The 16046-nt window shown below is 37.8% G+C and overlaps 1 protein-coding gene across 1 annotated transcript in view; it reads right to left on the reverse strand.

Moving 5' to 3' along the window:
- Positions 1–16046, reverse strand: part of LOC137284487 (substance-P receptor-like) — a 52209-nt gene that overhangs the window by 14325 nt on the left and 21838 nt on the right. Inside the window, exons 2-3 of the mRNA XM_067816310.1 lie at positions 2352–2797; positions 271–372 (exon numbers count right to left, since the gene is read on the reverse strand). Coding sequence (XP_067672411.1) covers positions 271–372; positions 2352–2797 — 548 coding nt within the window. The remainder of the gene's footprint in view (positions 1–270; positions 373–2351; positions 2798–16046) is intronic.

Consider the following 16046-nt stretch of genomic DNA (forward strand, 5'->3'; position numbering starts at 1 on the left):
GTCATAAGAAATGGGACATAGTTATATTTGCGATTAAACGTTTCCAGTAAAGTACAGATTTAGTACTTTTTTGTGTTAAGTCCCATCTCACTTTGTGCTCTGACGATGAGGTGACTCTCAGACGGAAGATCCTGTACTTTACTTTACTCCATCTTTGTTTTCTAACACTTATAGCCCTCAACCGGTGTAAAGTGTTATTTGATTTTTACCTATTCCCATAAGAACTATCTCATGGGAATATCTACAGTGGGAATAGTGCAGCCAACATACCGGGAGTCTCTCTGTACGATGTTCAGTGTAGAGTAGATAGACTTGAGTGGGCAGCCAGCACACAGCGAACACCACGAGGATCACCACCAGCATGAAGATCACCTGTACAACAAAGGAGGACAGGAGTTTAAAAAGGAAGTTCACCTAAACAACATAGGAACTGAGTATCAAACCGAAGATCACCTAGTCAATATAGGAACTGAGTATGAAAACTAAGATCACCTGTAAAACAAACGCGTCAAGTGCTAACATAAACATCGCCGGCACTTAATTTAATATGAATATAGACTACCTACATAACAAACGTACTGAGAATCACAAACAGGACAACCTACACACGGAACATATTCAGTATCAAGAGGAGCATAACCAACATAACTAATTCTTCTTATTTAGTAATGTATTAACATGACGATTACTGGTATAGAATATTGATTGGGTGCCATAATTCCTGACCACCTACATGAAGAACATGTTAAATATCAACATGAACATCATCTGCTAAAACATACTATATTTTTTACAACATACTACAATATTTATCCAGAGGAATATCTTTTGGCCTGTAGGATTAGCAACAATTTACCAAATTCGTGAAACGCCTAATTCTTTGTTTTGAATGTTCCAGTTATATGAAACTGGGATACGATGACATGTGTCTAATCAACTGAGCGAATTAAGACCAACCAACCACTTTTGTTGCCTTTCACGACAAGAACTGGATCTTCGAGCTCTTTAAACCATTACGAACTTTCCAGGTGCATTCATAAGAATGCACATCAGACTTTGATCATTTCAACAACTGAATGAAAGAGATTTTTTATTAATCTGATTTGTCAACATGACTGTTAACATGACAGGAGTCTTTTATTAAAACCGATTTTTTCTCTTGATCATACTAAAACATGAAAACGGTAAGGACAATGTCTTTGATACGACCATGGTCATATTTACTTTTAAAATTTGAAATATTCCTTTCTGCACATTTTACTCGTCAGGCCAGAATTCCGAAACGTTTGTGAGTGAGAAAAGAAAAAACCGAAATGCTTGCATAGACGTTTGAGTATGTTTAACTATTTCATACCTATATTTTTATGTAACACATTTTCTGGCACATGTCAGATAACCTCTAATCAAAAGCATCCAGTTCTTACTTAGGAAGAAAATTAGTTCTTGACTAACACCAATGTAACAGTGTAAAACTGTACAAAGGTTCTTTCACGCAGACTATGACTGAGACAAATTCAGTTATAAACCACGTTCATTAGTCTAAAAAGGATGGAGGGCAGACATGGATATTGTATTGTTTATCCAAAACACGTCTTCGAAATACGCTTACCATTCGTCATCGATCACGCGGAGGCAAGATGTTGAGTGGGAAGAAGAATATGTAGTGCTTAGGGTTTCCTAGTCTACGGATGAGAAATTAAATTATCTCACATTTGCTTTACCATTAATGACAACCGAGTGCTGGCTGGCAAATCAAATATCGACACGATACAGTAGTCTTCACTCAGGATATTGCTAAAAGCAAGAAATTAATTTTCAGGGAGCCAAAACACCTTCATTGGCAGTGTATTGATTTCAATATATATGATCTATAGGCGGACACCATGGATTAAGCACTTTGGTCGGGTTGATCACAAATTCTGGATGACATGCTCACACTTCATATTCGAGAGGTATATCCAAGAAGAAGTCATACATGTATTTATGCAATTTTCTGGTCCAAAATGAGCCATCAGCCGACGAACACTATCATGAGTATTTGAGAACTTACTAACTGAAAGTTTAATACAAAATTTATAATTTTAACAAAATTGAAACGTATGACGAAGTTCTGGGTGTTTCTAAAAGTATCATGTATATTTTTTCCAAGATATTCCTTTCTGCAAACAGTTATACAACGAGCCCCCTTTACTTCAGACGAACCTCTTCCAGCGAAGCCTTGAACAATTTCCACGTAGTTATACAAATGGTATGAAATTAAGTACACAAATCCATCTATTGCAATGTTCAACAATAATGCCCTTTAAGCAGGGTTTCCGGGGTAACAGGGTTTCGCTGTATACGTCTCCTACCTTCTTCCTCGCTCTGTTCTGGCCAGAGTTGTTACGTGGCACGTTTTCCCCCGGTGCAGTTTGTGTTTTGAGCGTCCAGATGATGACTGAGTAGGCTATGGACATGACCAACATCGGCATAAAGAAAAGTACAACAGAGACACCTGTGTAATAAGCAGTTCGCCATGGCATTTCAACTCGTGTTGTATTCGTGACTGGATCCAGAATGTGGGACACCGGCCAGTCATCATCACACCAGAGTTCTAAATGGTCCTTCCATTGACGTCTGTTCAAAATACGGAAAAACAGCAAAGGCGATCCAACTATCACCGAACACACCCATACAACTATTATGGAAGTTTTTGCTTTTCTTTCTGACATATGAGCCTTCATTGCGAATACAATTCCAAAGAATCTGTCGTAGGCGATTAAGGTCAAGGTCAGCACACTGGCAACAAGGGAGAGAACTGAAAAGAATGAGATGAAACATTAGTTTTATAATTAAATAGCATATGTTATATGAAAACATTGATAATGACCAAATAAATGATAATACGCATAAGGCAACTACCGGGATCGGATGGTCAGACTGGCTGACCTTGTTGGGGTATGTCAGCACATCATATGTGCGTAGATTGATGCTCATGGTGTCGGTCACTGGACTGTTTCAACAGTCTAACACCGTTTTATCGCACATTGATGTTTTGAACTTGCAGCTGTAGTTTGTCGAACGTGCAGTTTTCTAGAAGGAAAAGTTTTGCATGTTTCCTTTACTAATCAAGTTCGGTTGTGTCGAACCTCGGCTCGAATTATTTACGTACGGTTGACATTACCAACATATTCCCGTAATATAGCTTGAACATTGATGTGTGTGGGGCGTTTTACAACAATCAGACAATAACACCAAAACATTAAACTGGACACCATCAACTTAAAAAGCATCTGAAGTTAACTCAAGTGCCCCAAAAATGTCTGCCACAAAAACTTTTAAAGCTTTAACCAATCAATGCATCCTTAGGATTGGGGCTGTAGCAAGTGCGAAAGGTACTGTTGCTATCACACAGGCGTGGGCGCGTTTTGATCACCACGAAATATTCAAGTAATAAAAATCCTACAATCAGTAACAAAAGCCTACCCAGCATTGTTACACCAAGACATTATTTTGGCAAACTTTATTATTAATAATTAGGAGAGTATACACTTTTTATGAGATTTCCGATGAAAAACAATTAAAAAATATACTTCTTGAACAATAATTCAAACCGTATCAATTTGTTTATTTTTTATCTGCCATAAAATGTTTACCCTGAGGGGATCCATCACCGATTAATAATAAACGCGAAGATTGTATCATTACATTGCCTGATGCCTCAGGACACCGGTTGATTGAACAGAGGTAACAATAAACAGAAAGTAATTTTTTATTCTTCAGTTACATTGTAAAATGACTTGGGCACATTACACCGTTACGTATAATGTACAATATGCATATTGAAATAGTACTAACTGATAACCTGTAAGGATGCTCTGTACACATATACCCTTGAATGAAGTGCGGTTACTGCTTCGGATACAAATGTTAATCAAACATCATATCACATATTGATCATTCGGTTGTTTGTCAGAAAGAACATGAGTTAAGGAGAGCCGTGTAAATGGCACGATGTGCAAATATCAGGATGAATTATTAGAATCGATTGTTTTAATATTCCCTTGAACTATGATCAAACGACGAGGTCAGACGGTCACAAGATCAAGAGATATTTTCATCTTGTTATGAAGCACATCTACAATAAACTAAAAGATATAAAATTATTTATAGCTGAAACAGGATTTTATATTAGACAGTAGAATTTTCGTGCGTTAACAGAAAGAAGAAAACTTACACGCTAATCTCCAACATCTCCGTTTACCAACACCGAAATATCTTCTCTCTAATTGCCTCTACTGGACCCTTTCACGTCCCGTCATGAGATTTCGCGTAAACAAAATTTGATTTTTGCATATGTATATAACTGCCATGTTATTCAGTAACATTTTGGAACGTAGAGATAATGTGATACTGTGACCATACAAATGTATTTTGCATTTTATGTGCATGTAAATCAAGCGGTTAAAGGAACCATACGTCATATTTGAGTGATCGCATTGTTCTTTTTAAACTTTCGAAATATCACAGAGGAATGTACTTTACTGATACTTCCATAAATCTACACAATTCTACTTTTAAAACAATATATTACTAGTTTTGAAACGTAGACCCAAACAGTATCTTAGCAGTCCTTTCATTTAAAATAAACACATTGTAGCCTCACCAAAATATACATTTGAGAACTCTCTCTATATTTTTAGAACAAATTCATAATTATCTAAACCAAGTTATTTAACCAAGGTATTTTAGACAAAATGTCTCACCACGGATTACTTTTGACATTGCTGCAGGAATGAGTGATGTTAGACATAATCAAATTTTACAACTGATCGATCAATTTCATGCAAAAAAGCTCGACATGCTTTCCTTTGACCATCGATTGAACTTGTACATTGGGTTATGTGTACTCTAATTATGAGATGATTATCTTATATTTACTGTAAGGAAACACATTGTGTCATTTTGTCTTAGAGATTTAAGTAAAAGTGCTCTGTTTTTATTCGCTAAGGCAGCCTTAGGAACAATGTGCATTGTATGTTGCAATGCCTTTGAGAAACAAGTAATTGAATATATATTGCAACCATGTTTGTTTTTGCAAATGTATCAGGTAGTAATGGCGATCATGACTTACAGGTGTGGGCGCGGGTTTGTGAAGAGAAAGTGTTCTGAAAAAATAATCGTAATGCGTCTCATTGTTTGTGATGACCAGCCACGTGTCCATGTACACCGACCATAACCTTCCCCAGAAAGATCCAATGCAAAAGCACGTTTACCAAAAGCATTTGCCATGTAAAAATCTAGATTCAGATGCTTTTTATGTTCACGACGTTTTAATTCTGAATCTTCTGCAAATATTTGCACAACTTTCTAATTTTCTTATCGATACAACATCACATACAGGAGAGGATACGGAGACGATTAATTATTTATTATCTATCATTGTTAAATGTTTCGGGTAAGAAAAACTCATCTAACGGAAGAATATATATATCTAGCATTGCGATCTCATTTATAATGAGATATCACATTCTTCTGCAGGAGACTGAAGGCTATCGGTGGTATCAATAGCTGTAAATATGTATGATCTCTTGAGGAACTCTGAAAGTTTTGTTTCATCACAAACGACAGTATTATGAAATTCAAAAAGTACAAAACATCTCAAGTGAGTTCATTTCTTGTCGGACTGGTTAGGAAGTAGGTGTGCCCTGGAACTGCATCCTTGATTTACATATAGCAGCTGTGATGAAATTACATAAGAAGTGATGACTTGCACACAGTCACGGAACACTCGAAACTGGAATTCATATGCCAGTTGCAAATTACTCGCTGTATTATTGTGTTTACCTCAGTTTCTATTAATGGTTAAAAGATGCCCCAAATCATCAATGGTATCTTCAGCAGCAGCAGCAGTCACTTATGCAAACCACAAAAGCCTTCGCTTGTTTTACATCAATGTATGTACATTGTATCTTAATCCGGTCAAATTCTGAGATATGGTTTGTAGCGAAATTCAGTTCTGTTGAGCAATCCTGCATCTCAGTGACAAATGTCCGCACTTCGAAAGATTCTGAAGAAATAGATTTCACATGAGGTTCTTGATCCATTAATCCATTGTAACAACACCGTACAGGCTTTTGTATATTTTAATCCTCTTTTCATCTGCTGTGTTTTATTTGTATATACATGCTTAAAATCACCTCTCTGGCTTCATGTACATTACTAGTATGTATATCCTCTTTAACTGTTAGGTAGCATCCACCTGATGCAGGGGCACGAACGCCCAGAAACGTTTTGAAAACAATAAAGGAGAAGTTGACATCCATAACATTTTGTCGTATATTAGATTTCGCATGTCTTCCATTTGCCTTGAAGTTCAAGCAGCGTTTGGATGATATTACAGGGCCTCCTCGCGGAACTGTTCATGCTGTCGAAACTTTAGCAATATAAATAATCTTGTTTCCCCACAGTACCTTCCAAGATTTAGCATGAACTGGTCTTCTCTAACCATGCCGGTCGTATGAGTGATAGGGTCGTCAAGCTGATTGTGTTGTGATTGACACATGTCATCGTATCCTATTGGAGTAGATCGATGCTCATGCTGTTGACCACTGGATTGTCTGGTCCAAACTCGATTATTTACAGACCGCCGCCGGTGTAGAGCTGGGATTGGCTTAGTGTGGTGTTAAACAACAACTTTCCATTAATTAATAAATGTGAGCACAGTGTTATGTTATTGAGCTACTAACTATTCAAATACATCTGATTTAAGTCATGGTAACTTCACAAGATGCCAAAACGTTGATTGAACTCTCTGCATATAACGTTGGTCTTGAAGTAAGCATTTGTTTTCTGTACTGATTGTTGGCGATCGTTTCTTGGCCGAATTAGTGATTAGGGAGTGGAAGCTATGATCTTTGGTGATTGCTAGCTGATAGAAAAAGTCTGGCACAATTTGCGGTTCCAGTTTTGTGGATCAGTATCTTTTTTAAAGGAAACTGGCATAAACTGTTGTGTTTGTCCGCCTCAGTGCTTAGATCATATCGTTAATTTACAGTCTGCAATATATTCCAATATTTGACTTTCTAGCAGATGTGCAAAATAATGTTGACAGCAAACTGAGAAATGTATACCTGCAAAAAGGTGATCCTAAATGATAATGAAAAACCTTCTTGTAGTCAAAAGGCAAGTTTCTATGTGTTTCTATACGATTTTTATACGATTTTTATACGATTTTTTTATCTACGTAGTAGATCTAAACTACTTCCTCATGGCACGTTTAATTCGAGTATAAATCCATGAGAGCTTACTACAATAACAATATCTCACTACAGCAAGGCTCGAAATACTGGAGTCGGAAATTTAAGGACCTGCTCGACTCTCATATGATCATTAACAGCCGTTATAGCCAGACGATAACAATTGCAATATCCGCAGTTGGCTTATGGTGTCTTTCTCTCACAGTCGCACAAATTGATGGAGGTGGGCATTCCTCTCATCTATTGGACTTTAGACTGATCTTTATCGTTGTCGATGAAACGGGGATTTAAGACATTTCCCTGTTTCTGTTGGGCAATAGTTCGGGCACGTCTTTTGCGTGCTTCGAATGACTGGTTCAAAACTCCCTATACATCAAACACGCTTGCAGCAGTCTCTATCACCTGATCAATAGAGTAAAAAGCTCTAGTTGTCCACTTATTTAGAGGAGCCAAATTATTCTAGACCGGTTACCGGGCGGATTTTATTGCTTAATAGGGCCTGGCCTAAAAACCTCGCCCAGTATAATCGTCAATGTATTATTCATCCCATCAATAAAGTCAATGACTGTTTGTCTTTCTCGAACCTGAAACTGGAATGTCCATTCCCAGTGTCACCGTGCTAGGAGGTTTGACTAGTGGAAATAATCAAGGTGAATGCTATGCCATAACCAGCCAGTTTGATGTGTAGAGTTATGTAGGCATAATGATGGTTGGGGCGCCCACATATAGCTAGTCTGCTGCCCTGCGGGACACTTCATTCAGTGATCTAAAACACAAACTCAAAAGCCTTTCATTAGATTATAACCATTACCTACTCGTTTTAAAGTTCATATATCAACAACATAAATTCTGAAACCTGCTAATTTCGAGCGAGACATTAAGTCTTGTTAGGTCTTTCTTTCCAACGATCACGTATGCAAAATACCACTGTTTGTTTTCCCTCAACTCGCTCTTACACTAAGTTACAGACGTTATCGCTTTGAAGCGCGCACGTCGATTTAAATGCAGGATTGGCATATTCCAGATCACTTTGTCAGAGTGGCGTTTAAAGAAATGTTATGAATGTAAATGATACTTTGTGACACAAAGTATCACTTTATGTATGGAATAAAAGCATTTTGATGACGGTACCAAATGCAAATATGTAATTCCTTTACTTTTATTTCATGTATAGTAGAGTGAGAGGTTTAGGTTAAAGCATTCCTCAGACTTTTAGCACTTTGGTGAGAATAAACATGACAAGTATGCTGCTGACATGTCTGGAAAAAGGGGTTGGAAGCCACAGTCGTCTTTTAGTGGCCTTCCCAAACTGTGCACAGATATTTCAGATACCTTAGACGACTGGGCCATCGGTAGTTTTAGCAAAATTTAGCAATATCACGACCTGGACGCAAAACAGGACGTTATACGTTTTCTAAAAGCGAGTAACTGAACCTTATCCCTCGGCGTAACGAGAAAATGTTTAAACCATTTGTGTTATCCACCATAAACGTATCAGACGATGGCTCTTCCCAACAAAATTAGTTAAATCTCGGTTGTTCCAACCAGCAGTATTTACTCAAAGGGCAAACAAGAAAAATATCGTGACATTTGTAACAACAATAATATTAGAGAAAAATATGTGATTAGCTCATTCTAAGACACACCCTAAATACCCAATACCAGTCACCTCATATAACATCAATATCACCAAAGAACTGACAGTCAATAGGAACATGCTTCATTAACTTAAAGTTCAGACTTCAGATACCCAAATTATTGCATGCTGTATTATCTTTCAGGACCTGATCGTGAAAGGTCTCATTTTATTGGCAATTTACATGCGATCAAAGAGATTGGGTGTATCAAGACTGATATTCTGCATACTAATCTTTGACCAGAAAATGTCATCGGTTCCGCATGGACAGCACCTCTGTCTCCAGTATGTTAAAGCGTTCGTTAAGGTCACATATAAGGGCATTAATGACAGCTATCCGCCTGTGGCTGATGTTAATCTATTAGAACAACTTGTTTTGTTGTGTTTTGTGTCTTCCAAAGCTCGAACGACCTTAACGAGGCCTCCGAAACGAAAATAACATTTTTCGCCTAACTCAGCACGTACTGACTGCTCATACAATACATTCCTTCCTTTGTTAGCACTTGGGTGAGTGAGTTTAGTTTTATGCCGCTTTTATCAATATTCCAGCAATGCGTGGGAATCAATGTGGCATCTGGCGTGACGAACGAACGCTTTAACCACTAGGCTACCCCTACAGCTCCCATTAGCGCTGGGATGAAAGATGTAGGTTGAGAACAAGCGAAGCTAAGAGCTAAGTATTATCATCCTTGTTGCTTTACAATTTATCTATTAATATGCTACCATATATTAAAGAATAGACACATTTTGATAACCGATGTGAGACATTTGATTCAATCTATTTGATGTTCTCTGCTGCTTTTGCTTTCAATGCAATCTGTGTCATTCCTTCATAATCTGCAAATTTGACAACATACTTATATATTTCTTTGAATGTCAAAGAGGGCAAATTAAATCAGTTTTAAGATACGTCGTTTTTCTTTCCAGTCACAGATTTTCCAATCGCTACACTAACGCAGAATGAAAGCTACAGATGTCTTTGCCTTCTTTTTTTAAACATAAGTTTGAACATTTCAATTTTTAATTAATCAAAAAATGAGGAGATGCTTAATTTGTTCCATGATAGGTTACCTTCGTCATGCAGATTACTATTCAGTTACCATTACACTGTAGTCATAAATCGGGGCTTTCAGAAAGTTTATCAATTCCAGGAGCAACCGCACTGGTTCTGCTTAGAAGTGTCGATTTCATTGAACGTAACAACCGCAAGGTGCTACTTTTCCAATATTCTTCCTCTTCCAATATTTTTGCTCATAGACATTACAGTTACAGTCTGGAATATCAAGATTTTCTTCATTGCCTCTCATTAGTCTTGAATAAATTGTACATTGTAGCCTTTGCATTTGTTTATAATAAACGCATATGAAAGAGAACACTTAAAACAGGACTGATCAAACAGAGGGATATCTGATGAATCACCGAATATCGCCGTCTTTGAGAATAGGACATTGAATAATTTGTCGTGCTGAAACTGAACTTTCGGCAAATACCTAAATATCTATATAAGGACTGGTTGCCGTGTTGAAGGGGACACTCACACTCATTCATCTTTGCTGGAGTTACTGCCACGCTTGATCATCAAAACCCGTCAACGCCAGACCTACATTATCTGCTGTCGCACCGATCTCTGTGTTGACAGTCTGCCATAGTTGATTCTCTCTCACACCAAGGCTTTGGTGAGTTTGCTATATTGTATTTTGTTCGTCTAATTGCTTGCATGTATGTATGCATTATCTAGTATAAAACATTTTTAAATCCAACCATTACTGGCTGGTGTGCACATATTCGTTTGATCGACGGGTTGGTTGGAAGAGATAGTATCATTTGGTAGCCGTGGACAGAATAATTTAGTAATAAAAGTATCTGGTCGTATAGCATACACAGTTAGTTCTAATTAGCACTCAGCAGCTGTGACTATGTGCACTTTACGTCTAATAGGGCTCTGTGAAGGTCTATAAGTAAGACAAGCCAAAGGGACTGTAGCCAATCTGAAGTCGAAGAACTTCTAGCGCTAAAAGAACATATGATCTCATGCTACAAATGGCAATCACGATTGACATATGACTTCGGTTTATCGACGGATGTTTGTAAAAGAAAACTGAAAAACTGATTCACAGTTTGGTCAGTAATTGTTCTAGAATATTTGAAAATTGATCCTACATCATTTTCGGATTCGAACCCACGATCAGCGGATTCAGTTACTGTTTATTTAGGGAGCTAAGGCTCAAGGCAAAGAATTCCCCACTCACCTCAGCACACTATCACAAACCCAAACACCAACATCCACATCGCTCCCTAACACTAAAATGTCCATATGCTCGACTGATTAATTATCGATAGCCTGTCAGCTTGCGTGCCAGCAAACTATGACGCTACTATTTTAAGCATAAGCTACCATCAGTAAGCGTAGGTAACTATAATGTGATGAACATCTACAAAGTCGTGAGGAAATAAGTTTCAGGCACTCGTATATGCTCGTACAGATCCTGCGTATTATTCCCCATCTAGATTCCTAACGGACAACGTTGGTTTCACAATAAATATTCAAGCTGACCCCTAAGTGATATAATACAGAAGCCCTCCTGCATAGAAAGGAAGATTGGTACGTTGACGTTCAAGACACCGAAAGGATCATTAATGTCTTGCTTCATCTGTTCCGAAACCTTGAGGTAATGATATCGACTCAGCTCTGACAGCTTACTATCAATGCCGGAGGTAAAGTGAAAATTGTCTTTTTGTCGGAATCTGAAAATCGACTAATCACTAACCCATTGTAAAGGATGGTCGATTCATCTGTTTCGAAACCTTGAGATAATGATGTCAATCCAGCACTGACAGCTTACTGTACTGCTAGAGGTAAAGTGAAAATTGCCGCTTTGAAGGAATTTAAAAACTGACACGTACCCAATGCATTGTAAAGGATGTGGAGTCTGCGAAAAGCCTACGGGGACGTGGATCCCATGTGATTGATGTCTCTGCTTATTCAGATGGGGCCAAAGTAATATGTGGGTTACACAGAGGCGGTGATGTCTCTTGTGGCTGATGATTGTATGCAGTCACAGATCAGACCTAGAGGCGACAAGGGCATTTTTATCTTCATCAGAAAACACAATCTCTGAAAGTATAGAGCTATCAGTGTGGTTAGATGGACAGGCGGCTGTTTGACCGATGGCTCTCATGACTAATATCCTTCAGGCGATCCTCAAAACCTGTTGTTGTGCTGTATGAGGATTTGGATTGTTAAATTATTATTTAAGTATTGTTTTCTAACATATTTCTATTTGACACCATATACCTATAATATGTCATGTCTTGAGACACAAAAAAACATTTGAAAAGCAGTATTGTTATCTGGATTAAGTGGATTTCGCAAACCATTCTCTGAGAATTGATGAGTACACCCATGACTTGTTACTTAAACAAAGGGAGTGGAAGTACTGTAAAATTACTGTTCTCCTGAGACGGTACGTAAGTCCCAAAAGCATTCAAGGTCACTTTTAACCACCTCTTATTCATAATCGTAGTATATATGTTCTTTTAGTGGTGGCTAAATTTTCCTACAATCGCTAGCAGCTGAAGAGATGGTGTAAATCCAACAAGGCTCCATGCAGGTAGCAAAGGTACTGTAAGTCCCTATGGTGATCTACTTTCAGTTGTTGGGAATCTATAGTCCGTGTTTATGTTGCATCGTCCTCTATAATTAAACTTTTTTCAAATTTAACTGCTAGCAGTACATGCCTATATGTGATAATCTAGTTGTTTACTGTCCTTCGTTGACAGCTTTTTACCACTTATCATTCACTATTGTGTATAATATTGCTTGCTCTCGTCACGATATGGCTGAAATATTGCGCATGTGATGATACTTTTTAACCCACTCAATTACTAATTAAACAAATGCTGGTTGGTGTTGTACAAAGGAAAGTTAACGCCAATTTCTACCTTTAGTCTATGTTTAGGTATGGTCACCTTAGCGCTAAGATAGCTTACAAAAGGGTCATGAGAAGTAGCTAATTATGCTATCTTAGAAAAGGGCCATAAGAAGAAGCTAACTGTGCTTTCTTTTAAAAAGAGGCCAAGAGGAGTAGCTAGCTGCGCTATCTTATAAAAGGACCATGAGGAGTAGTTACCTGTTTCCCATCTTGCAAAACGTTAAATGATGCAAAAAATATAAATTCTTTTACATCTGTTTCCAGTCAACCCTAGGGTGATGTCCAAATGGGTTTTATTCTTCCTCGAATAGACAAGACGAAAATGGATATACTTCTAAATTAATAACAATATTAGCAGTAAAACTTTAGAGTGTGGTCTGTTTAACCAATGACTGATATAAAGTAACGAGCGACAATGATAGGCATATGTGTCAATATGAACCCAGACTAAAGTATATTTGTAAAACGCATATCAATATTTTCTTTAGAGAGGCCATTTAAGTGGCTCGCCCCAAAAAGTCAACATACGTTATCTTTGTAAAAGAAAACGATCGTGATGTCGATAGAAGACTTACTGGTACACCAGTTCAAAATAAAAGTATTCGATTCAGTGTGCAAACACGTGAATATATAGCCATATCGAGTGTTGTTGATTAAGTGCTGATGAATTGATATCCAAAGGGTCAATGGCACTCGGACATTACTGTCGATATGATTATTAAATAAGATCTCTGGAGAACCATGTTATCAAGACAGAATTGATGAATATACTTTCATCATGGCAAGATGGAGTATCTGTCTTGTGCAACTGTGGCATGTACATTGAAGTATAAGATGTTGCGTCCATTGACACTATTCATTTTGCTTATTCAGATAAGACTGGTTCGACGTCCTTTTCTGTGAATATAAAAAGACGTCAAGATCAGAGACGCTGTTCTCTTGAGGGGTATCTCATGTTTTATTCTGAGACCTTACAACATCGTATGCATCAGCAAACAACCCTAATCACGAATTGTTCCGTAATGTCTTGCATAAAACATTTTGTTGTCTGCTTCTTCAATGTCACGAAAGTGAACGTTGCCAAAATCTAACAACACAATGCCCCTGTTATTTCAATGATACTGATATGTACCTAACGATCACAGTGTAGTAATATCACAGTGATGAGAACAGTGTGATAAATGATAAACATGTATCGCAAACATTTCTTTAATATCAGACAACTCAACTAATATCAAATAAACGTATATAACATCCTCAACAGATGTTTCTTTGACTGTTTATTGTAGAAAGTTTTGCTGTTGAATCCATTCAAGGGCTTAACGTCCTGATTATGAGATCAGTCGACCTGTTGAGTTCAACTAACGTCCATGTAGCGTTTTGTATAATGTTATTTAACAGGGGAAATAACTGATTACACTGATTTTATTCATCTTACATTGACTACCAGGTGCTTATGAAAATCTATTTTCTTAATTATTGTAATTGTTCCACTCTCCAATCTTTCTGTTCTTGTCTGTCGTATAATGAATATAATATGTAATAATATGTAAATACTACGAAGAGGGTGTTCTGAGTAGTTTAACTTGTACCCAACCCTTTCTCGTGAATAAAATATGTTTAAAACAACCCGATGTTTAACGATACAATGTCTCAGTTTCGTGAAAATCAACGTCGAGGTGCCACGAGTGTGCGGCTGTAAGGAATGGTATATATTTTCCTGATCACATCTATTTGGAGACGTGTTCTATAATGAAGCAACACTCATGACATCTCACGAGCCGGCATCCATGTGTGACGTCAACGATCGTATTCGGTCGGTTTCAGAGCATAACAGCCATTCCAAACGTTTTCTAGGCAATCCTTGCATAGTCGTGACAGCATCTAAAGTTGAGAAGCCAGGAGAGTAAACTGTTTACACGTAGTCCAGGCGTCCGCGCAGGCACCAAGAGATCTCGAATAGAACGTCGTTTGTGATGTGATGGTGAAACGCCTGGTAGGCACAGGCCCGATATGGAGACACATTGTGTTGATGCTTATCTTTCAGGACGTTTCACATGTTACAATCTATAGGCTTAGTCTGTGACGTTTATGTCATCTAAATGCGAACGTATGAATGACGAAACACATAGTTCTTACTTTAAGCAACACAACATTACGTTACTTGTACGTTTTTCGTTAGCAGATGAAGGAGCTGGGAAGGGTGTTCTGTCATGGGACATTTGAGTTGTTCGTGCCTTTCATATTTCGACTTTCAAGTTTCCATGTTAATTATTGTATCTTAATATCATCAACTTCACGAACAGACGGACGAACAGGCAGACAGACTTAATGCATGGGTCAGCAGGCTGGAAACTGACTTATAATATCAATTTCTTGCCGTTCGTTACTGATGTAAATTTCAAAGAAATCCAACTTTGTAATTGTAACGAACTGGTTTGTTATTAATCTCCCTGGTGTCTTCATTTACACACATACCCTTTCTGGAGAGATGTCTCTAACAGTCGAATAATCGCTTGTGAGTTCATCATAAAGAACTATTACTTGCCCTTTTACTATTGAAATCATCTGTGTCAGGAAGAGAACATGTAAAACATGTAACATCATCCAATGCGTAACACCAAACGTTCTCAATACCAACACTACATTAGAACGTGTGTTCGAATAGCTCTCACTTGTGTTATTCCAACAAGTATACGACTCTTGCATTAATGGCTGTATATCACCTCAAACTCAAACAGATTTGATTGAGACAGGACGTGGCCAATGTATCCCCAAGCGACCTTCTGAATGTGCAAGCTTCAAGTCTGAGAACAACGTTCTTCAAATCATTTGATCCAGAATCGGCTGTAAATATCACAGTGTCTTTCCAGTTAAGCGGTTGGACAAATGTGATTGGCGGCTAACTGAGTATACACACAGAAGGATTCATTTCAGTCGTTGGTAAATTACCACTGATCCTCCCCTGGGATACTAGCATCATGCCTGACCAAGCACAATTTATTGGTCTGAAAAGCCAGTATGTCAATTCCTTGTTTTAGATCCTCTACAGAAGTGTTGATGATAAGTTGTTCCTTTATATGTCGAATCCCTGGACATGTTTGTAAACTGGACATGATCTTACGTATGAAAACGCCAACATGAAGTGTTAAGATATGCTGTAGTAATGGTCGGAATATTCTGCTTGATTTTGTAACATGTACAATAACACCATTACCATGAAAGATGTTTAATCCATCT

This window comes from Haliotis asinina, chromosome 5 (assembly GCF_037392515.1).
Source record: "Haliotis asinina isolate JCU_RB_2024 chromosome 5, JCU_Hal_asi_v2, whole genome shotgun sequence".
Classification (NCBI taxonomy): domain Eukaryota; kingdom Metazoa; phylum Mollusca; class Gastropoda; order Lepetellida; family Haliotidae; genus Haliotis; species Haliotis asinina.